Below are 23,815 nucleotides of genomic sequence, written 5' to 3' on the forward strand. Positions count from 1 at the left end.
TAAGTGGATTAATTTTAGATGGTCTAGATTGTATAATATTGATTTATTCAGTTATACATACTATACACGTTAGATTATTAGCAGGAGCAGCCTAACATCTAATGTGTTTGGGGTCTTCCCAATTATCCCTGAATGCAGGTGTTGGGGAGGTAAGGATTAGGCAGCTTTTTGGGCGGATAAGCTGCTCCCAGTTCAGGACATATGCATGCTCTGCTGAGCTGGGGAAATTGGCCGAGTGTCCAATTGACACTATTTAATGTGCATGGTCACCAGTAGGCTTATAGAGACTTCTATTTTGATTATTATTTGATAGCGGCTGCTTTGGGATTAAATCTGTCTGTATATGCAAAGAAAAGATAGTATGCAACAACCATGAAAATGTCACTGTTGAGGATCCCTATGGCTAGTGAATATACAGTATGTGCACAGTAATGTACATTTCTTGAACACATACTTGTAATAGTCTATAACTGACGTTAATGTGATCTAATTAAAACTCACACAGGATATTTTTAGGTGACACGCTAAAGCTAGGTTCATACTAGTGTTTAAGCCCTCTCTGTCCCAGACTCCGCTTAAAATTGGTGGAGAGAGAAGTTCTGCAAGGAGGACTTTTCTATTTGACGTTTTAGGCTGAAACCAGATGGACCCCATTATAGTTTATGGGGCAGCGGGTTTCAGCATATAACTGCTTTTTAAGCAGGTAGGATTTCTGTCTTTTGGGTCCCCAAGCGGACTCCAAATATGGAAACTCGATAGCTTGTGTGAACCTAGTGTAAGCAACTGTAAACATATTCTTAAATTATGTAGACAAAAGTATTGGGACACATACATATTAGGTGTAATCAGATTTTATTGAACATTTTCAAGAGAAAACAAAACAATACAAAACGGGAGATGGATTCATGCTAACAAATAACCAGCTGAGCCCCCCAGGAGGGCCAGCAAACAGGAAACCAATCAAAATATGTCACTACTGATGAATCAAGGAAAATGGAATGTCCAAACGACCAAAAGAAAAAAGGGGAAGGAGGGGCCAGACAGAAACAACACAAAGGACAACAAGATGAGTTCTATGGGTTCCACTTCCTTCAGGTGGGTTCCGCCTGCAAAAATCAACGCAGTCAATGCAAGGCAGAAAATCCATGTGGAATTGGCAAAAACTGCATGGAAAAACCGATAGTGGTTTTTTCAAGTTCCATACACTGTTCTGGAGGAAAAAAACATTTCCTAATTCCTGAAGCAGATTTTTTCCTTGCCAGAATACTCGCCAAAAAACTGTGTCAATGGACCCTAAGGCCGGGTTCACACTTGATTTTTTGGGCCGTATTTTGATGTGGAATCTGCGTCAATATCCAGCTCAAAAAACCGCCTCCCATTGAAATCAGTGGGAGCCAGTCATTTCCTTTTTCCGCAAGCGGTTTGTTCCCGCTCGCGAACAAAGTAAGCAATATGCTTTTTCTTCAGGCGGATTCGCCTCGCGACACCTCCCTCCCTACTAGGCCCATTCATTTGGGCCTAATCCGGAGCGGAATGCCACGCCTGAATGTCGGTGCAGTGCTAGCAATTGTTTGGTCTGTAAGCTAGCAGAACCCATTGAAATCAAAGGGAGGTTTTTTTTTCCACGTGGAAAATTGCACCAAATTCCATTTTCCTCTGTTTGAATGCACCCTAAGGGCTAGTTCACATGGGGGGCGGTGGGGCGGATTTTGGCACCGAGAGTAACCGAGGAGCCGCGTCACTCTTGGGTCAAAACACGCCTGCCACGACTGTCGCGGTCGCAGCTTCACGCTCCGGAGTAGGCTCAAATGAATTGGGCCAACTCAGGAGGTTGCTGCCCAGGAGATAGAAACAGATCTGGTGGAGAGAGCCTTAGCAAATTCAGGAGGAACTTCATCCTCTGATATGAAGGCCAACCTTATGGTCTCTTTAAAATGCCAAGAAAGAGACCGTTTAGAGGCTTTGATGCCTTTAATTTAATCTCTTCCAGAGTAATAGGTTCTGGAAATCAAATAAAATCAAAAAAGCTTTATTGGCACATCCAAATAGATATTTGGCATTGCCAAAGCGAGTTAAGTGGGGGGGAGAGTTGGAGTTGGGGAGGAGATGGTGGGTATGGGGTGGTGGGTGGGGGGGTTGGTTTGATTTGGGGTATAATAGTCTTTGGGGTCTCATCTTCCTCTTAGTTGGTGGCATGTGGACACCTATTGGGCAGCGATCTCCACAGTCGACTCATCTTCTCCCAGTAGGATGTAGGATTTCCTCTTCTCATCATCCAATCAGATCAAAACAGTCAGAAGAGCTTTATTGGTGCCAGAGGGAATGGTTGGTATGGTTGTGGTGGTGGTGGGGGGGGGCGTTGGGACGTGCGGGGGTGGGTAAATAGGGGGGGGGAAATGTTTGGGGGTGAATGGGTGATTAGGGGAAGTCCATGGGGTTTCATCTTCCCCTCATTTGGTGGCAGCTGGGCACGTATTGGCAAGCGATCTCCACAATGGACTCCTTTTCTCCCAGTAGGATGTAGAGTTTCCTCTTCTCATCTGCGGGTGTGAAGTCTGGGATGTGGGCAGAGAGTCTTTGGAAGTAGAAGGCCCTCACAGCTGAGTATTTGGTGCAGTGTAGCAGGAAATGGGCCTCATCTTCTAGGGCCCCCTGGTCACAGTGCTGGCACAGTCTGTTCTCCCGTGGCTTGTACGTCTGCCTGTGTCGCCCCGTCTCCATCTCCAGGCTGTGTGCTCTCAGTCTGTACTGGCTCAGGGCCTGTCTTTGTTTGGGGTGGGGTATTTTTTCCAGGTAGGTGGCCATGGTGTAGTCCCTATACAGTGACTGGTACACGGTGAGTTTCTTGAAGTTTTTTATTGCGCTTCTCCATTCCTCGATGTACCGCTCTTTGTCACTCTCAATGGCCCCTTTTATTTGAGCCTTGTTCAGGGCATGTTGGGGGTTTTGGTTTGGCAGACGGCTGATGCTTGATTGGGGGGCGTCGGGTTTGCACAGGGCTCTGTGGCTCAGCCAGGCTTGGTGGTGGTAAGAGCCGGGGCTGCTGCCCTGTATGTGTGTCCAGAATGATAGTGCATTCTTCTGCATGATGAGCAATATGGGGAGCCTGCCTAGCTCTGCCTGGCATTCCATGTTGGAGGTGCTGCGGTGGACATGGAGCAGGTATTTGCAGAACTCCAGATGGAAGTTCTCTGTTGGGCAGGAATCCCACTTTGACTGGTCTGGGTAGGTGGCTGGACCCCAAAACTCACTGTCATAGAGAAGGATCGGAGCGATGACTGCATCAAATATCTTCAGCCAGACCCTCACTGGTGGTTTGAGGTGATACATTTGCCATCTGATGGTATAGAAGGTTCTGCAAGCTTTTCCTTTCAGGGTTTCTATTGCTGCTTTGAAGCTCCCTGATTGGTTGAGCTCCAGCCCCAGGTGGGTGTAGCTGATGGTTTTCTCCAGTGTGGACCCATTTAGTGTGAAGTGTGGGATGAGGGCTTTATTGTTGCCCTTCTTCTGAAATACCATGACTTTGGTCTTTTTGTGGTTGATGGGTAGAGACCATGTGTTGCTGAATTTTTCCAGCACTGACAGGCTATCTTGGAGGTCTTTCTCGGTGGGGGACAGACGTAGGAGGTCATTGGCGTATAGCAGGAACTTCAACTTCCTGTAGTTCAGGGTAATGCCTGCTGTTGGTGAGGCCTCCAGGGCTGCAGCCAGTTCATTGATGTAGATGTTGAAGAGCGTTGGGCACAGTCTACAGCCCTGTCTGACCCCTCGGGCCTGCTGGAAATATGTTGTCCTTTTCCCGTTCACCTTCACGCTGCATTGGTTTGGTGTAGGAACTCTTGATGACATCATAAGTTCTTCCTCCTATTCCGCTCTCTAGGAGTTTCAGGAGAAGACACGGGTGCCATACTGAGTCAAACACCTTCTTAAAGTCTACAAAGCAGGCAAATATTTTGCCTCTTCTGGTGTTGTGGATGTGGGTCTTGTGCAGGGTGTAGATATGGTCTGTGGTGCGGTGGTTTGGCATGGACCCTCTTGCTGAGGACCTCGTGTTGTGTGAGGAAGGTGAGGATTCACAAAACAGTTTCCCCAGCCTTCTGCTGACGTAGATCCCTCTGTAGTTGTTGGGGTTGTATTGGTTTCCATTCTTGTAGATGGGGGTTATGAGGCCTTTGTTCCAGTCTCGAGGGAAATGTCCGGTGTTGACGACAATGGTGAATAGTTTTGTCAGTGCTGTATGTATGTCTGGGGAGCTGTATTTGATCATCTCTGGTAGGATGCCGTCGGGACCACTAGTCTTTTTGCCTTTCAGCAGGGAAAATGCATCAGTAAAGATATTATCTGGTTCAAGTCAGCGTATGATGGTACCTTGGAACAAAATCCTGGCATAAAACACAATTGTACTCTATCCTCATGAAAGAAGATGTACGATTCTGCGGAGGATAAAGCGTGCAGTTCCCCAAATCGTTTGACGGAGGTGACTGCTAGCATAAACACTGTTTTAAGTGTAAGAAACTTAAGACCCACTTTCTCCAGAGGCTCAAAAAGGAGGCTCACATAGTCCTTTTAGGACTGTGGACAAGTCCTATTGAGAAATGGGGTGAGTTATATGAGGTCTTAATCTAGTAGCTTCTTTAAGGAACCTCTTTATTAAAGGGTCGGGAGAGAGCTGTCTACCTAACCAGGCTGACAAGGCCAAGACCTTCATTCAGTGTAGAAGGACTACGGCCCTTGTTCAGGCCATCCAGAAGGAACTTAAGAAAATCAGGAATGGAAGGATTGCATTCCTCAATCCCCTTTCTTTTGGCCCAGGCAATAGAGATGAAAGGTATCCTGGTGTAGATTATATTAGTATACTCTGCTCTAGAAAGAGAGAGGGTGTTTAGGATGGCTCCAGAGAGTTGGATCCCTGGATCCCTGAGACACCAGGTTCTGAAGGGGGTGAACTCTCCAGTAAGACCCGAGACTCTTCTGCATGAGTTTGAAAAACCAAGCTTGCTATGGCCAGTATGGAAGGATGGCTGAAAATTGGTCATGTCTGAATTTCATCAATACCATTGTTATCATGGAAATATCTTGGAGGGTATGCCAGCCTGGACCTCCAAGCAATGGACAGGGCATCCACAGCCAAAGGATTATCCACCTGGTAAAGAGTGAAGGATTTCTCCACCTTGACATTGAGTCTGAATGCCATCAGGTCTACTTCTGAATAATACCACTCCTGGAATGGTGTGACCATGACTCAATTTGTCCGCTATCACATTCAGTGATCCCTTCATCCCCACTTCGCTTAGTAGAGGTTGAGCCCAAGTTCATCCCTGTTTATTCAAGTAGAGAACTGTCATCATATTGTCTGATCGCATTCTGACTGCTTACCCCACTGGTAGATCGGAGAGGTGCAGGAGTGCCAACCATACAGCTCGGAGTTCTCTTTAGTTGGACGACATAATCCTCTTGTGAGAATTACAAGACCCCTGCACAGAATCTCATCCAGGAGGGCTCCCCAACTTGAAAGTGATGTATCTGTAGTCCACTGTAGTCTCAGGGTCCACTGAGGTTGGACGGTGGACTTCCCGTCTTTTAGATGAATCCACCACTTGAGGGATAGATAGACTTCTAAGGACAGGGAGAATTTGCTGTCTAGTCCAATGTGACTATAATTCCAGGCCAATAAAACTTCCCTCGGTAAGGGGTGAAGATGCCCTAATGCCCATGAAACCGCATCTATGGTTACAGACATTAACCCCAAAGCCTTCATGCCCGTCCTTTGGGTAATTGGATGGTGGATGAATAGAATATTTGCGGCAGCTATAATCCTCTCCTTTCTGGAAGGAGAAAGTAAAATCTTCATCAGGCTGGAATTAATGGCCAAGACACATGAAAGGTGGAATTAAAAATCATAGTTATTCCACCAAATATTGATTTCTGAACTCTTTCTGAGGTAAAACATTAGTATTGTTGTTTCTAAATGAATATGAACTTGTTTTCTTTGCATAATTTGAGGTCTGACAGCACTGCTTCTTTTTTTATTATTTTGATGATTTCTCATTTGCTGCAAATAAATACAAAATTTTTTGCTTTGAATTTTGAGACAAGTTGTCAGTAGTTTATATAATAAAAGAACAATGTACATTTTACTCAAAAATATACCAATGAAGAGAAAAATCTGAGAAACTGAAAATTTTGCAGTGGTCTCTTCATTTTTTCCAGAGTTGTAGTTGATTTAGCATGGCTTAACTCAGAATTGTTTTACAAAAATTGTAATGTTTAAGTTCTATGCCCCACACTCCTCTTTTCATAAGTGGAGAAAATGCTGGCATTGATAAATCAGTCCCATAGTTCGCACTACTTGGATGTGGCAGGAAGAGGAAGCTATCACAGGTTACCATCAGATTCCTGAGGAGGCAAGTGGTTAAAAACACACAAGTAGAGATGAGTGAACTAGTCAAACTAGGATAAAACTAGATCCTTTCAACAAGCTCTCATATGACTTTGTAGACAGAGCAATGAAAGGTTTAGAATGTGAAAATGGTAAACATGAAAAAAGTCACCAAGCTTTAACCTCCAAACTATCCTGAGTCCTCGGACGGGTAACAAGTTAAAAGCATCAGAAAGAAGATAAAATACACATGTAGTTGTATTAATATATTAACATATTGTAATATGCAAATGTCTATGTTACTAACTGAATATTATGCCATTATTGCAGGAGGCATGTACTGGGCATACATGAAGCAGATGGTTTGGATCATGTTGGAGGGTTGCGGTGGGAACTCTTTGTCTGTTTGTTTCTCATCTTTACTATAGTTTACTTCAGTTTGTGGAAGGGAGTGAAAACATCTGGAAAGGTAAGTAGTGTCTTTTCATACCCTCCCAAATCTCCTTCCATTTGCATAAAAAGCATTTCCCTTAAAAAAAAAATCACCTGTGAGTAGACCTATCTGATTTATTCCAATGAGTGATACATTTTAATGTATCACTCCTTTCTGATTAAGACACATTTTTCTGCATTTTCTTCCTCTATTTAATATATAGAAAATGCTTGAGATTCTGCAGCTAAAATTAACATGATGGGTTTTTTTTTTGTAAAAACAAAGAAACTAAAAAAAGACTTTCAGAATTTTATACAGAGTCAGAATTGGTGCCAATCACTAAAATCAAGGCAGGGAACAGGCAAAAGGAAAAGGAGTACTAACAATAAGAATATGGGTGGCAACACTACTTGTGGTTTTGGTGGCACTGCCTATAGCTGCAGGATTGTTGTGCTTCCATCATCTCTAGTGGTCTGGTCCATCAAATTACTCCATGCTATAGTGCCACTCTTGTTGCTACAGCTAAAACCACTGCCACCACTCAGCCAAACATGTCCTGCAGTCTGGTCCATCATATTATTCCATGCTGTAGTGGCACTTATGTTGCCACAGACACACCTTTGCCACAACTTAGGCTAGATTCACACTAGTAAAATATCCACAATTACATCTTTTATATATGTGTATGATGTAATAAATAAAATTATGACAAGTTTATTGACCAAGACTGGATGTGTAATATATTCCTTTTATACTAAGTGTCATACTCACGATTGTTTTTCTTGTGGATATTTTATGTGTATGGTGAGGACACAGATTTCTTTAGGACTTGGTATAGTTTAAAAGGAACCCATGCATTTATGCATATACTTTAGGTTGCTTATTTTTGGTTGGTTGTCTATCTTAGATTCACACTAGTGCCTGGTTTCTGTCCTTCAGGTCCACATGGGGACTTGAAACCCTGTTTGCCTTAGAAAGCAGTTACCTGCTAGACTATAATGGGGTCTGCCATACTTTTCTCGCTGCCGTTATAAGCGGAATCTTGGGCAGATTTGCCCAAACATTACATTCCAATATACCACAATATTGGTGCCACCTTATTGGCATGAAAAAACTCAAATCATTTTGATTTCACATCTGCTCCCATGAAGACAAAACTTTTGGCAGATTTTTGTTTTGGAAAGCCAGTTTTTCACTTTTCAACTAGGCACACAGTCACAAATTTGCCTCCCATATAACAAGCTTGTAGCACTTACTTACTTACCATTGTCTTTTGCAATATAACCACCACAGGTGTCTAAAAAAAGCACCCTTCCTCTAAAAAAGGTTTATTGAAATGTTGAATGATTTAAAGTGAGTGGTAGAGCTCTCACCATTCATTTCCATAGACATACATGTTACTTTTACTTTGTTTGTGTTTGTCTTATGCTAGTTTCACATTAACATCAGCTTTTCCATTGTTCTGGTCCATCGAAAATCCAGAACAATGGCTAGGCAGACTGCTATAACAGTGGTCACATAAGGAGCCAAACAGACCCCATTAACTATAATGTGATTTGTTGGGTGTCCATGCTTTAAAACCGAAAAAGTCAGACTTGCAGGACTTCTTCATCCAGTGATTTTGGACACATACTGCAATGGGGTCTCCAAAAGGAGGCTCCAACGCAGATGTGAACCTAGCTTTAGAGAGATAGAAATTAGATAGATAGGTTCCTAGAAACCCTGACAATGTTATACACTATGTTTTAGGCCAGTTGTAAATGACCATGACAATGTTTAGTATGCTATCCATGTATTTAACGTATAGAAGACTGACCCATTCTTTTCTATGGGCCCCTACACACAACCTTGAATTTCATGGCCCTGTGTGTGGGTCGACAGTCCAAGCTGCAAAATATAGAACAAGTCCTATTCCTGTCCTATTTTGCGGCCCTTGCTTTTGTGGCTCCCATTCATTTAATGAAAGAAGCAGTTGAAGCATGGCCCGTACACGAGTAGCACACGGGAGACATCTCCATGTCTCCTGTGTGCCACTTGTCTTTATCTTCAAGGCAACTATTAAATGAATAATTCTGAAAATTCTTAGAATTAGCACAAGGCCCAAGCCATATGGAGATATACACTGCATTTACAAGTGGTTTTTTTTTTTTTTTTTTTTTTTTTAATTTAGGGCAACTCACAAGCAACTTTGTGTCACTGTAGAGTCCAAACCTTGAAAAAAGGTATTTCTTTATTCACATACAATATATGTAGCTTCTGTGGTGGAAAAGAAAGGAACTTCTATACCTGAAAAGAAAACTTTTCTATCAGCCGACTATAAGTACTGTATGGTTACTTAAGTCTGAAACTAAGTACAAGGTTTAATGTGAAATTAATAATAGGTAGTCAAAGACCTCCCGATTGAAAACTGAAAAGATGTGTTTTGTCACAGAAAAAACTACTGTGAAGAGTATGACTGAAAGAGAAATGATCCTGTACAATGTCAGTTCTACTGTTACACCCAGGCCTTTGCCTTCCAGGTAGTATGGGTGACAGTGACTCTCCCGTATGTGGTTCTTCTCATACTTCTGATCAGAGGTGCTACACTGCCTGGTGCATGGAGAGGGATCCTATTCTACTTAAGACCCAATTGGCAGAAGCTGACAGACACTGCAGTAAGTAACAAAATGTTACAAATGCTCACTCACTCTTTGCAAGCACAATAACATTCTTCATCAAGGCTAACCATGCACAAAGTTACATTAGGGCTTATAACTCATTATGTTAGTGAGCTACTCATGACCCAGGCGCAGCAATATTACATAAAAGGTACAGTCATGAGAAAAACCTAGGATGACATCTTTGAAATAGCTAAAGCTCAAGCAAACTCAGATGAACTACAACAACTGATAAATTATGCTGTGTCATTATTTAGCAAAGCTAGACCAAAATGCAGAAGCAGTGTGTGAAAAATTACATATACCCTTAATACAAGCGCCACAAAACACAGCGCATCAGCGCAGACACCTCAAACTAACTGTCTAGCATGGTGCTAGAGGGGTGGTGATTTGGGTTTGTTTGGTACTCACAGGACCTGGGCACCTTGCACTCATTAAGTCGACCAGGAACCCCATTGTATACCTTCGTAGTTAATAGTCAAATATGAAGCCATCTAACCAACAGCTAAAGATTGGCCAAAACTGGGTCATGTAACAGGACAGTGATTCTAAAGTACATCAAGAAATCTACAACAGAATGTCTAAAAAAGGAAAAAAAACAAGGTGTTGAATAGTCAAAGTCCAGTCAATACAATTGAAATTCTGATGAAGAGAGCTGTACATAAAGGAATACCCACAAACATCAATGAACTGAAGAGAACATTGTAATGAAGACTAGACCTAGACACTAGAACAATGTGAGAGACTGATAAACTATTAGTTCAAGGTATTGCTCTAAACATGGTTCTGCAAGCTATTGACTCATAGGGTGTACTGTTTTTCACATGTGACACTTCATTTTGGAATTTCTGTTCAAAAAATAATGAAATGGTGGAATCATTGTGTTGTTCCTCTCAGGTTGTATGTACCTTACTTTAAGATGCCCTGAAATCCAGATGTTTGTTTTTATGTCCTTATACGGAAAACCAAAGAGGGTGTACTTTGTTTTCCTTATGACTACATTTTCACTATGTCACTCTCAGACATACAGTAAGTAGCAATATATTTCCTATTCCGTTTGTAACCATTCTTGGCTTAGGCCAGGGCGCCACATTGCAAATACGCAGTGCAAACGCAAACAACGCTGCGTATTACAGTGCCTACAAGGTTGCAATGGGATTCTATCTAAACTCGTTGCGTATTTATAAATCGCAGCATATCAATTATATATACAGTACATGAATGCTAGTATTCTCCATATAGGTATAATAGCAACAGACAGTCTACAGAGGAAAATTCTGCAGACTTATTGTCAATAAGGCTGGGGAAAAAAACTATGCATTTCCACTACAGTTTTTCTGCATCGTTTTTCAGCTGTGAGCCTTTGCCTATATGCACCAGGCCCTATTCCAGTCAGCCCCACCCTTACATCCATTTTTTACATTAAGGGATATAACATTTATCCCCCTAACCCTTTTACATGTAGCATTATGAGAAAGAATAGCACAAAAGCTAATAAGATTCACATCTATTGAGCCCTATGTCTGCTTATGCATTGGCAGCTGGTTTAACATCAGTCATGCTTATATTTGCAGGGCTGATTAGATCAGAGATGTGAATAGCAAATATTGCATTGTAATATTCTGTGCAGAGACAGGAGAAGCCCTTGGAAATGTAAATGTTTCATTCAATTACACATCTCATTTTTCTCCATGTAGTATTAATGCTTTCTTTTCTGTTTTGCAAATCAGAGATTACAATAGACTTCCTGTCTGTAATTACAGGCCAGGGATCTCTTTAAAATTTGAAATTCAATCAATCCTATACTTTCAAATTATAATGTTAAGTAACATCCAGCTAGAAATAGCTACTCATGTACAGCGTGCGTAGAAAATCTATCCTATCTATCTATCTATCTATCTATCTATCTATCTATCTATCTATCTATCTATCTATCTATTTCTATGTGTTTATATCTATCTATCTATCTATCTATCTATCTATCTATCAATCTATTTCTGTGTGTTTGTGTATATATTTATTTATTCTCTCTGTCTCATTTTTTGCATAACGTTTGTTGTACATTACCTACAGGGGCTGTCTAAATGGAAATAAAAAAAACATACTCACCATTTACAGAGTAACATAGGCTGGATACAGACATACATTTAGTCTGTAAACCTACCATGTTGAACGAGTAAAAGGTATAAAATCACCATGAGGCAGGAACCAATTGCCCCGATTGTCTCAACACTAAGGCTAAAGCCACACATTGCGGAAAACATAACTATTCTTTGTTGCAGATTTTGCATCAGTTTTTTGAGTCAAAGCCAGGAGTGGATTGAGCAGAAGGGTATAAGAGCTTCCTATATATTTCTGATTCCTTTTATATACATTCTTGGTTTCGGCTCAAAAAACACAGCAAACTCTGCAAAAAAAAAAAAAACTGGAAAATTTGCGGCGTTTTACAGTCAGGGCAAAGTGGATGGGATTCTAGCGAATCCCATGCTCACTTTTGATGAAAACCGCGGTGCGAACACGCCGCAATTTCCAAAACTAGCACGGTTTTGGAAGTTGCAGCATGTCAATTATACCTACAGAAACACCAGCAGTTTCCCCATAAGTATAATTTAAACAGAAATTCCACAGAAAAAACCTCTGTGAACTTTCTGTTTAAAGCGCTGTTTAAAGAACCGCAATGCATTGCTGCTGCAGTTTTTCCCGCAATGCTTTTTTTTTTACTGCAGGATGCCCCATGGGGCCTTAGCCTTATACTATATAGAAACCCTGCCCGTGACAATAATTATAGGGATCCTATCATTAAAAAGCTATTATTTGTGACTAACAAACTTAAGAAAGGCTATTCTTCTCCTACCTTGAGATGTCTTCTCTGCACCGCTGTTCGGTAGAAATCCCCGTTTTTGTCAGTATGCAAATGAGTTCTCTTACAGCACTGGGGGCATCCCCAATGCTGCCAGAGAACTCTCCAGCGCCGCCTCCATATTCTTCAGGAACGGGCTCTTCATGCATCTTCTTCTGGCACTGGAGGTGTCAAACTTCTAGGCCTCGGGCAGAGCCGACTGCGCATGCCCACAGGCCACTAGAAAATGGCTGTTTACTTACTTTGTAAGCGGCCATTTTTCTTGTGGCCGCGAGCATGCGCAGTCAGCTCTGCCCAAGGCCGTTACTGCTAGCACAGGTTTTGGGCCTGTATGGTACTTCTAACACAGGCTTTGGGCCTATATGTTAATATCCCAGACCATGTGACGTCTGGGACATTATCATACAGGCCCAAAGCCTGCTAGGATTAACATCGGATCCCGGAGAGGTGAGTAACAGTGTTTATTATGTTCCCTCCCCTCCCCTGGGGCTCCGATTATTATACTCGGGGGTCTAAAAAGACTCCCAAGTATAATAATAGTTCATGGGTGTGCAACTGTGGGGCACAATAGTTGGGTGGGCAACTGTGGGGCATAATAGAGCTTGAAGGGTCCACTGTGGCCCCTGTAACCTCTATTATGCCCCACAGTCTATTGTGCCGCTGTGGGGCATAATATAGGCTACAGGGGACGCTGTGGGATATATATATATATATATATATATATATATAGAGAGAGAGAGAGAGAGAGAGAGAGAGAGAGAGAGAGAGAGTCAAGTCACAGTTGGAAGAAGTGGTCAAGGCGGTCCAAAGGGAAGAGACAGGAAGTGTGGGAAGATATCTCCTGTGAGTATTACTGCGCAAAATATCACTGCATTGTATTTATTGTAATGTTACCGCCAGCCCCCCAGCCCCCCCCCCCGCTGCCTAAGGCGGGCAATCAAATGATGAACACCCCACCCCGCTCCAGACTTAATACTGGGGGCGGGAGTGTTTTTTGATCATCCGCAGAGAGGCTAGGTTCACCACTGCACACATTCCTAAAGTTGTTTTCACTAGTGAAGTGTCAACATTTTTTTTTAGTTTTTAACCCCTTAGCGACCCTTGACGTAACTGTACGTCATGGGTCGCATGGGGATGTATAGAGCGAGCTCACACGCTGAGCTCGCTCCATACACGGCAGATGCCGGCTGTATAATACAGCCAGGACCTGCCAATAACAGCAGCGGTCGGTGCCCGAGCCGATCGCTGCTGTTAACCCTTTACACACTGCGGTCAAACGCGACCGCAGCGTGTAAACAGCGCAGGCGGCATGGGCGCCGCCATGTTTCCCCGATCGCCGCCCTCCTGAACGTCACATGAGGGCGGTGATCGGTTGCTATGACAGCCGGAAGCCTATTGAAGGCTTCCAGGCTTGTCTCCGCCCGAGATCTATTAGACGATGCCAGAGGCATCGTCTAATAGAAGTGCTGGGATTCTGCTATTCACTGCAGTACTGTAGTATTGCAGTGAATAGTATGAGCGATCAGACCCCCTAGGTTTCAAGGTACCTAAGGGGTCTGATCATAAATGTAACAGAAGAAAAAAAAAAGTTTTCAAAAGTATTAAAAAAATAAAAAAAATATAAAAGTTCAAATCACCCCCCTTTCCCTAGATTAGCTATAAAAGTAATTAAAGAACATTAAACATAAACATATTAGGTATCCCCGCGCTCCAAAATGCCCGAACTATTAGAATATTAAAACATTTATCCCGTACTGCGAACGGCGTAGCGGCAAAAAAAATAAAAACAGCCAAAAAGCGTTTTTTTCAACACTTTGCCTCCTATAAAAAATTCAATAAAAAGTGATCAAACCATCAGATCTTTCCCCAAATGGTATCAATAGAAACGTCATCTTGTCCCGCATAAAAAGACACCACAACCAGCTCCATACATGGAAATATGAAAAAGTTACAGGTGTTAGAACATGATGACACAAATTTTTTTTTCTATTTTGCAAAGTTTATCATTTTTTTAAAAGTATCAAAACATTTCAAATACTATATAAATTTGGTATCACCGCGTTCGTACTGACAAGTAGAACACAGGTAACATGTCATTTGTACCAAACAGTGAACGCTGTAAAAATTAAACCCATAAGAAAATGGCGCAAATGCATTTTTTCTCCAATTGCACCTCATTCTGAATTTTTTTCCAGCTTCCCAGTACATTGCACAGCATATTGAATGATGCCATTACAAAGTACAATTTGTCCCGCAAACAATAAGCCATCATGTGACTCTGTGAACTGAAAAATGAAAAAGTTATAGCTCTTGAAATGTGAGGAGGGAAAAACGAAAATGCGAAACCAAAAAATGGCCTGGTCCTTAAGGTGTTAAAGAAGAAAATTTTATATGATATATATATATATATATATATATATATATATATATATATATATATATATACACATACAGGGGCGGCAGCGGCTTCCACAGGGCCAGAGACATTAGGGGGCCTGGTGACAGCCGTTACCATTGCTTTTTTTTTTTTTTTTTTTTTTTAATAGGCCGTTACCGGCTGGAGTTACTCCAGCCGGTAATGGGCCCTACTTACTTACCGATCCTGGCAGGGTCCAGGATCGATAAGTGACGCCGTGGGCCCCACACGCACTTTTATACTCAGGAGGTCTTTTCAGACCCCCCCGAGTATAATGATCGGAGGCCCAGGAGAGGTAAGAAACATAAAAAACAGTGTTACTTACCTCTCCGGGCAGACTTTGGGCCTACTTGCATGACGCCCCTGACATCACATGACCAGGATCTGCGACTATATGCATCACGATGCAGGCCCCCTGGTCACATGACGTCGCGGATGTCATTGAAGATGGCTGACAGCGGCGGAGAGTGCAGCGGCGCCGGGGATAGGTAAGTAACAGGTTTTTTTTATGTTTTTATCCCCCCTGGGTCTCTGATTATTATATTCTGGGGTCTGAAAAGATCTCTTATAATTTTATTTTTATCTTTACATAGCTGGTTGAGGGATTATTTTCTGCAGGACAAGCTGTGTTTCCCTGTCGTCCGTACCAGCGGCACAATATGGGGTATTTCTGCCCCTGTGTGCTGGTAGGACAGGTGGATATTTAATTAGCCAATCAAATGCGTGGCAGGCCCTATAAGAGGGCACAAGAACCTCCCCTATGCGTGTTTTTTTCTGTCCTGTGTGGACAGAGGACAGGTGGGAGGACTTGTGTCCTCTTAGAGAAGCTCAGCAGGATTACTCACCTCCTGAGCGGTTGTTTTCTTGTCACCTTCTGTGCCCTGCGGGGAGAAGGTGCTTGTTAGCCATGTGTGGCTACCCCCCTCTATACCCCCTCCCCCCCTCTCCTCCGCTTCCCCTGCTCCTTGTGACTTACCTGACATTTTGGTGAGAGTTCGGGGACTCCGCATGCCGCCTCTGGTGGCCGCGCGGACTGCCGGAAGATGGAACCACACTGTTGTGTATCCTGTTCCCCGCCGGCCACTGTAAGCGCGCACTTCCGGTTTCGCCGGAAGTATCATGGCAACGGCCTGGCGCCGGCAGCCGCTCGCTCAGGGGAGATTCAGGCCTTATTAAAGGCCGGAAAAGACAGGGAGATGTGGGGGTAAGTGCCTGGGTTAAGGGCCTCTTGGGGGGGGAATGTATATCTTTGCAGACCACTGATTACAGGGGTAGTTGTCTGGGCAGGTTGCCTCACCTGCTTTGATTGTGGCTCCGCCCACTTCCAGCCGGCCAGAATTAAAAGGCTGGCCTGGTGTCAGAGACCTTCCTGCAGTATCTGCTGAAGGTGTGCAATTGTGGTGTTCATTGATCTTGAACTCTTTGCCAGTTTGCAAACTTTATTGGGATCCGTCACCTCGCTGTCCGGGCTACAGGACCTGGTAAGATCTACCCTTTTTTAAAGCTGGTATGATGTCATGGTGACAGTGTTGCATGGTCTATTATCTCTCTCTGTAGGATATGTCATCCTCTACTACCCCTCCTGGGGATGGTAGGAGGAAAACCTCTTCCAAGAGGAAACATCTTTCCTGCTTTGATTGCGACACACTGCTCCCTGATGGTAGGTAGCGGCTTGAAAGGTTGTTCCCTGCGGGGTACTACTGGTCCAATAACTTGCCTATTATTTTCAGGCTACGAGTGGGCCCGTTGTCGCGGGTGCAGAGGTCCTCCACCTGTGGAGCCCTCTCCCAGAGATATGATGGCCTGGGTCAAGGAGATGGTGAGTTTGGGCATCGCCTGGGTAAATAGTTTTTCCTTTGATTGTACTCTCCTTTTTGTTTTGCAGGATGATTCCCTCAAAGGGATCCATTCCACCTTGTCTCAGCTCACCAAGAGACCATGCTCTGAGCACCGTTCCTCGTCTCTCCCCCTCCCTTGGAACACCTGCGGGTGGCAGAGGATGATTCCTCCGAGGAAGACTCAGTCATTTCCAGTAGACCTGCGCTCCATTATGAACAAACGGGCAGGCTGCTGAAGTCCATCCAGTCTACAGTGGGCCGAGATGTTGACGGGGAAGCCTCCACGTCTGCCTCTGGGGGACATATTGCCTTCCATGCGGACGCCACGCTGACCGACCTTATGGCGCAGCAGTGGAAACAGCCAGAAAAAGGACATTCGCTTTCCAGGATTTTCAAGAGCTTATTTCCTGTTGACACTGCCCAGTGGGATTCCTGGGGGCCTCCCCCTAAGGTGGATTTGGCCGTAGCAAAGCTGTCCCGCAGAACCCTGGTGCCCTTGGAAGATGGTTCAAATCTTCAAGACCCTCTGGATCGTAGGACGGACTCCGTTCTGAAGAAGGTCTACTCAGCTTCCTCCGCGCAAGCCTCTGTGGCCATAGCCTCCTCTACGGTTGGTGACTTTTTGCGCAACCGCTTAGCCGCCTTGGAGCGGGATATAGACTCGGGCATAGACAGAGATGAGATTCTGGCCTCTATGAAAAGAGTTCATAGGGCTGCAGATTACTTGGCGGAATCCTCCCGCCATCAATTAAAAATCTCCGCCAAATCTAGGGCGTTGTCTACTGCGGCCCGTAGACCCCTTTGGCTAAAGCCTTGGCGGGCAGATTTTGCGTCTAAAGCAGCTCTCTGTGCTCTCCCCTTTGAGCCGGGAAGGGTGTTTGGCCAAAGCTTAGACGCCATTATGGAGGGATTAGCTGAATCCCTCTACTAATCCCGCTACTGAAAAAACCCTCCCTGGACCCATCCTGTGCTGCTAACTATCGACCCGTCTCTAACCTCCCCTTCATCTCTAAACTTTTGGAACGCCTGGTTTATTCTCGGTTAATCCGTTATCTCTCTGCTAACTCTCTGCTTGACCCCTTACAATCTGGTTTCCGCGCTCTGCACTCTACTGAAACAGCTCTCACAAAAGTCTCTAATGATCTACTAAAGGCTAAATCCAATGGTGACTTCTCTCTTCTTATTCTTCTGGACCTCTCTGCAGCTTTTGACACTGTTGACCATCAACTTCTCCTCACTATGCTCCGCTCAGTTGGCCTCAATGACACTGCGCTCTCCTGGTTCTCCTCTTATCTCTCTGGCCGCACTTTCAGTGTATCATTTGCGGGCTCTGTTTCCTCTCCTCTTTCCCTTGCTGTTGGGGTTCCTCAGGGCTCGGTCCTCGGCCCCCTGCTCTTTTCTCTCTACACAGCCCCCATTGGACAAACCATCGCCAGATTTGGCTTCAGGTACCATCTTTATGCTGATGACACCCAATTATACACATCTTCCCGTGACATCACCCCTGCACTCATTCAGAACACCAGTGACTGTCTCTCTGCTGTCTCTAATATCATGTCCTCGCTCTATCTGAAACTAAATCTCTCTAAGACTGAACTACTACTGTTTCCACCATCTAACAGATCTGTCCCTGATATATCCATTGCAGTCTCAGGCCTTACTATAACTCCTAGGCAGCATGCCCGCTGCCTTGGGGTCATATTTGACGCAGACCTTTCCTTCACCCCTCATATTGAATCACTCGCACGTTCATGTCACCTCCACCTCAAAAACATCTCCAGAATACGCCCTTTCCTTACCAGAGATACACTAAAGACACTTATTGTCTCTCTGATTCATTCTCGCCTTGACTACTGTAATTCCTTACTAATCGGTCTTCCCCTCACTAAACTCTCTCCTCTACAATCTATTCTGAATGCAGCGGCCAGGCTCATCTATCAGGCTAGACGCTACAGCGATGCCTCCGGTCTGTGCCAGTCGCTACATTGGCTGCCTATTCATTATAGAATAAAATATAAAGTTATTACTCTCATCCACAAGGCTCTCCATAATGCCACACCTCCCTACATTTCTTCCCTCATCTCTGTCTACCGCCCAACCCGTGCTCTCCGCTCACTCAATGACCTAACACTTACATCCTCTATTATCAGAACCTCCCATGCTCGTGTACAAGACTTCTCCCGAGCTGCACCACTTCTCTGGAATGCTCTACCCCGGACAATCAGATTAACTCCCAACTTCTACAGTTTCAAACGCAAACTAAAGACGCATCTTTTCAGACAAGCCTATCACAATTCCTAATGCACAAAATTGTCTGAACACTGTATAAGCAATGCCGCCCCTGCTACCTCTTGTGTCACCCTCTCTACCTCATAGATTGTAAGCTCTTTTGAGCAGGGCCCTCAGTCCCATTGTGTGAAATGACGTTCTTTGTTATGTATGTCTGTATCTGAACCCTATAAATTGTACAGCGCTGCGGAGTATGTTGGCGCTATATAAATAAAATGTATTATTATTATTATTATTATAAGGTAGGGGAAGGTCCCTACCTCAAGCATCCAGGGGCAGACGTGCTCCCTCTAGAGGAAGGGGTTCTTCCTCTAATGATAGACGCCCAGCTCAGCAACGGCGTTCTAGATACCGCCCTAGAGGAGCTGGACGTGGCGCTTCCAAGGAGGACACCAAGAGGAAGCCTGAGTTTTGACGTGGGGCAGCTCCCTGTGGCCCCTCTTCCTGTGGGAGGACGTCTTTCCTCCTTTTCCAGAGCATGGTTCACCCATATCCAAGACCCATGGATGTTGAAGATCATACAGCACGGGTATCACATTGACTTTCATCTTCCACCTCCAGATCGGTTCGTTTCCACCCGAACTCTTCCACCTTCTCAGCAGGCCAGTCTAGAAGCCTCGGTCGCCGAATATGTTACCAAGGGCGCCCTGGAGAAGGTACCAGCCTCAGACCACGGTCTGGGAGTCTACTCCCCTGTCTTTCTGGTCCCCAAGGTCACCGGGGGCTGGAGGATGATAATAGATCTGAGGTACCTCAATCGGTTTATCAGGAAGAGGTCATTTTGAATGGAAACCATGGATTCCATGGCTGTGTTTCTTCAGCCAGGAGAGGTGATGGTTACCCTCAATTTGAAGGACGCCTATCTACATGTCCCCATTACTCATTTCCACAAGAAGTTCCTCTGGATTGCCGTCTCTATGGCCGGCCACAGGGAGCACTATCAATTCACAGCTCTGCCATTCGGCATCACATCTGCCCCACTGGTATTCACCAAGGTGATCGCTCCGGTCGCCGCGGCCCTCAGATTTCAGGGTCTTTTCATCGTCCCTTATCTAGACGACTGGCTACTGAAAGCTCAGTCTCCTGCTGCCCTCCTCCAGCAGCTCAACCTTGCCATCAACTTCCTACAGGAGTTAGGATGGATTATCAATTGGGAGAAGTCCTAAATCGTTCCATCCACCCGAAGAAAATTCCTCGGATTTATAGTGGATTCAGAAGCGATGCAGATCTTCCTCTCCAGTCCAAGGAAGGAAAGAATCCAAGCCAGTGCACGATTCCTATTGCGCACTCGGCAGGTAACCATCCGGACCGCCATGAGAGTCCTGGGCCTGATGTCATCCTCGGCCAGGGCGGTCCCTTGGGCTTTATGGCATTTGCGTCCCCTGCAGATGGAAGTGTTGAGAACCTGGAACAGGTCTCCACGGGGATTGCACAAGAAGATCTGCCTTTCTCCCGCTACCCATCTTTCCCTCAGATGGTGGATACACCTGAAAGACGGAAGGTCCACGGTCCCGACAGTGTGGACCCTGTTGACAACAGATGCATCCCAGTGGGGATGGGGAGCCCATTGTCAAGACAAAACTGTACAAGGACGATGGAGAAGTCCGGAGCTGGGGTCATCCAATCTCTAGGAACTCAGAGCAGTGTACCTGGTCCTAGTACACTTTGCCCCAGAATTGAAAGGCAAGTCTGTCAAAATCCGGTCAGACAATACGACGGTGGTAGTCTATATAAACAAACAAGGGGGCACCAGGTCACCAACCTTGCTGAGAGAGACGAATCTCATATTTGCCTGGGCAGAGAAGAATCTGGTCCAGTTATCTGCTGTTCACATAAAGGGCTCCCTGAACATAGTAGCGGATCAGCTGAGTCGGGGTATTACCGTATCAGGAGAATGGTCTCTCAATCCAGACGTATTTCAACAGATCTTCCAGAGATGGGGTCTCCCGGAGATCGATCTTATGGCTACCCGACTCAACGCCAAGGTGGGGACCTTCTGCTCTCTGTACCAGGAGGACAGTCCCTTGGCGGTGGATGCCCTGTCCATCCCATGAAGGTTCAGGCTGTTTTACATATTCCCTCCAATTCCAATCATACCGAAGGTATTGATAAAAATAAGACAGGACCAAGCCTCGGGAATAGCCATAATCCCGTTCTGGCCAAAAAGGGCTTGGTTTGCTCAGCTCATACAAATGAGTCAGGGCATATATTGGAGGCTTCCCCCTCTCCCAGACCTGGTAACCCAAGGAGAGCTGAGATGCCAGGATCTGAGGAGACTCAACCTGACAGCCTGGAGGTTGACCAGTCCCTATTGAGGAATAGAGGACTGTCACAAGCCGTCTTGAAGACCCTATCCAGCGCCAGAGCAGATTCGACTAACAGGAACTACCGTCGAATAGGTAACATCTTTAATGCCTGGTGTCTGCAGCATCAAGTGGACTCCACCAATCCCCCTACGGAGGCGATCCTGGACTTCCTTCAAGACGGACAAGACAGAGGTCTTGCTGCGGCCACACTCAAGGTACACGTAGCGGCCCAGTCCGCCTATCTGGGGAGGCGTTTGTCTCAGGATTCCTTAGTGAGCACCTTTATTAAAGGGGCAACTAGGCTGAGACCGGTGGTAAACACCCCTGTCCACCAATGGGACCTTATTCCGGTCCTGAACGCCCTATGTGGCCAGCCATTTGAACCTCTGGAAGAGGTCTCAAGTCGCTAACCGGCAAAATGGCGCTGCTATTGGCAGTCACAACTGCCAAATGCATTAGTTAAATACAAGCTTTGTCCGCTGAGGAGCCATATACCACCCTTTTCTCTGACCATGTACAGCTTAGGTTCCTCCCTGGGTTTCGTCCCAAGGTGCCATCTGCTGTAAACAGGAACCAACTGATTTCCCTTCCAGTATTTTTTCCTTTCCCTTCTTCTGCTGAAGAAAGATGGCACAAGCTGGATGTGGTTAGATGCCTGCAGATCTACTTGCAGCGCACTCGCCCCTTTAGGCGGACTGAAAACCTGTTGGTCAGCTACACGGGGAAAAACAAGGGCGCCAAAGCTACAATATCCTGGTGGGTTACCGAGACTATTAGAGTCACTTATACTGCCCAAGGGCTGTCGGCTCCATCTTTCCTTCATGCCCATTCAACCAGGGCAGTGTCCACTTCACGGGCAGAAAGAAGTGCTTTGTCTGTGGACCAAATATGCGCAGCTGCCTCTTGGGCATCTGAATCCACCTTCATTCGGCATCACCGCCTGAAGGACCAAGTGGCAGATTCCACTGCCTTTGCCCAGACCCTTTTAAGTTCGGTCATGGGTTAGTCCCACCCATCCTGGGGACCTGCTTGCTATATCCCCACATTGTGCCGCTGGTACGGACGACAGGGAACAAGTGATTATGAAGATAATCTTGTTTCCCTTAGTCCTAACAGCGGCACAAGATTTCCCACCCTGGGAATCATATCTTATGTATAAAACTGTATATAAATGTTATGGAGGTACTTTTGTATTTACACGCAGAGGGGAGGTTCTTGTGCCCTCTTATAGGGCCTGCCACGCATTTGATTGGCTAATTAAATATCCGCCTGTCCTACCAGCACACAGGGGCAGAAATACCCCACATTGTGCCGCTGTTAGGACTAAGGGAGACAAGATTATCTTCATAATCACTTGTTATTGCTTTCTTGATCACTTTTTATTCCATCTTTTGTGAGGCTAGACGGCAAAACAATTGTTAATTCTGTCGGGTTGTTTACTGAAGTTCTCTGTGCAGGTTAACAAATAGTTTATTGAGCAGTTTGTTACGGATGCAACAACACCAAATTTGTGTTTTGCACATTATTCTTTGTTTTTACTGCATATTGGAAAAGGGGCATTTTGTTGGGGGGGATTAATTAATTATTTATTTATTTTAATACCTGTGATTTTTTTTTTTCTTTTATTACATTTTTTTTTTTTGTTCCAATAACATTATTGGAGTGTATAACAGCCATCACCCTATGGGCCTAATTTATTGATCCTGTCATCAGCAGAAGATCACAGACCCAGGTTGAACATGTATGTGGGAATCTGATGGAATACTTGTCAGATAAAATGCAGTCTAGGGTGTATAACTGCTTGAAGTTTTCATATTACTGTACCAAATTCATAGAACATACAATGCAGATAGCACTGTTGGTAAAAAGTATGTTATGATCTCCTTTTGCAGGTGTGGATCGATGCAGCAGCTCAGATATTTTTCTCATTAGGGCCTGGATTTGGAGTTCTTTTAGCACTGGCAAGTTACAATCCATTCAACAACAACTGTTACCGGTAAGACTTTACAGTACCGTCTGATAATATTAATTCATTTTATTTTCAATCCCTCTTACATGAAACTAATGTTCTGTAATGTATAGGTTACGTTTTAATTGCAAGGGAATTTAATTCACATTAATCTCTGGTCAGACATGAGTTGATAATCATCAGTGTGTGCTCTTTAACAGATACAGTGGCTTGCAAAAGTATTCATAGCCCTTAAACTTTTTCACATTTTGTTACTTACAAGCACAAACTTAAATGTACTTTATTGAATTTTAAGTGGTAAACTAGCGCAAAGTAGCAGATAATTCTGAACTGGAACGAAAATACATGGTTTTCAAAATTCTAATCAAATAAAAATATGAAAATTGTGACGTGCAAAAGTATTCAGCCCGCTATATCAATACTTTGTAGAGCCATCTTTTGCTGCAATTACAGCTGTAAGTCTTTACCAGCTTTGCACATCTTGAGACTGAGATTTTTGCCCATTCTTCTTTGCAAACTAGCTCAAACTCCACCAGATTGATGAAGAGCATCTGCGAACAGCAATTTTCATGTCTTGCCACAGATGTTCAATAGGATTTACGTCTGGACTTTGACTGGGCCATTCTAACACACGAATATTCTTTGATATAAACCATTGTACTGTAGCT

At 44.5% G+C, this 23,815-nt stretch overlaps 1 protein-coding gene across 1 annotated transcript in view; it reads left to right on the forward strand.

Moving 5' to 3' along the window:
* Positions 1 to 23,815, forward strand: part of LOC142202482 (sodium-dependent serotonin transporter-like) — an 81,266-nt gene that overhangs the window by 25,744 nt on the left and 31,707 nt on the right. The window contains exons 4-6 of the mRNA XM_075272657.1: positions 6,710 to 6,848; positions 9,332 to 9,466; positions 23,071 to 23,174. Coding sequence (XP_075128758.1) covers positions 6,710 to 6,848; positions 9,332 to 9,466; positions 23,071 to 23,174 — 378 coding nt within the window. The remainder of the gene's footprint in view (positions 1 to 6,709; positions 6,849 to 9,331; positions 9,467 to 23,070; positions 23,175 to 23,815) is intronic.

The sequence above is a fragment of the Leptodactylus fuscus genome, chromosome 1 (assembly GCF_031893055.1).
Source record: "Leptodactylus fuscus isolate aLepFus1 chromosome 1, aLepFus1.hap2, whole genome shotgun sequence".
Lineage (NCBI taxonomy): Eukaryota > Metazoa > Chordata > Amphibia > Anura > Leptodactylidae > Leptodactylus > Leptodactylus fuscus.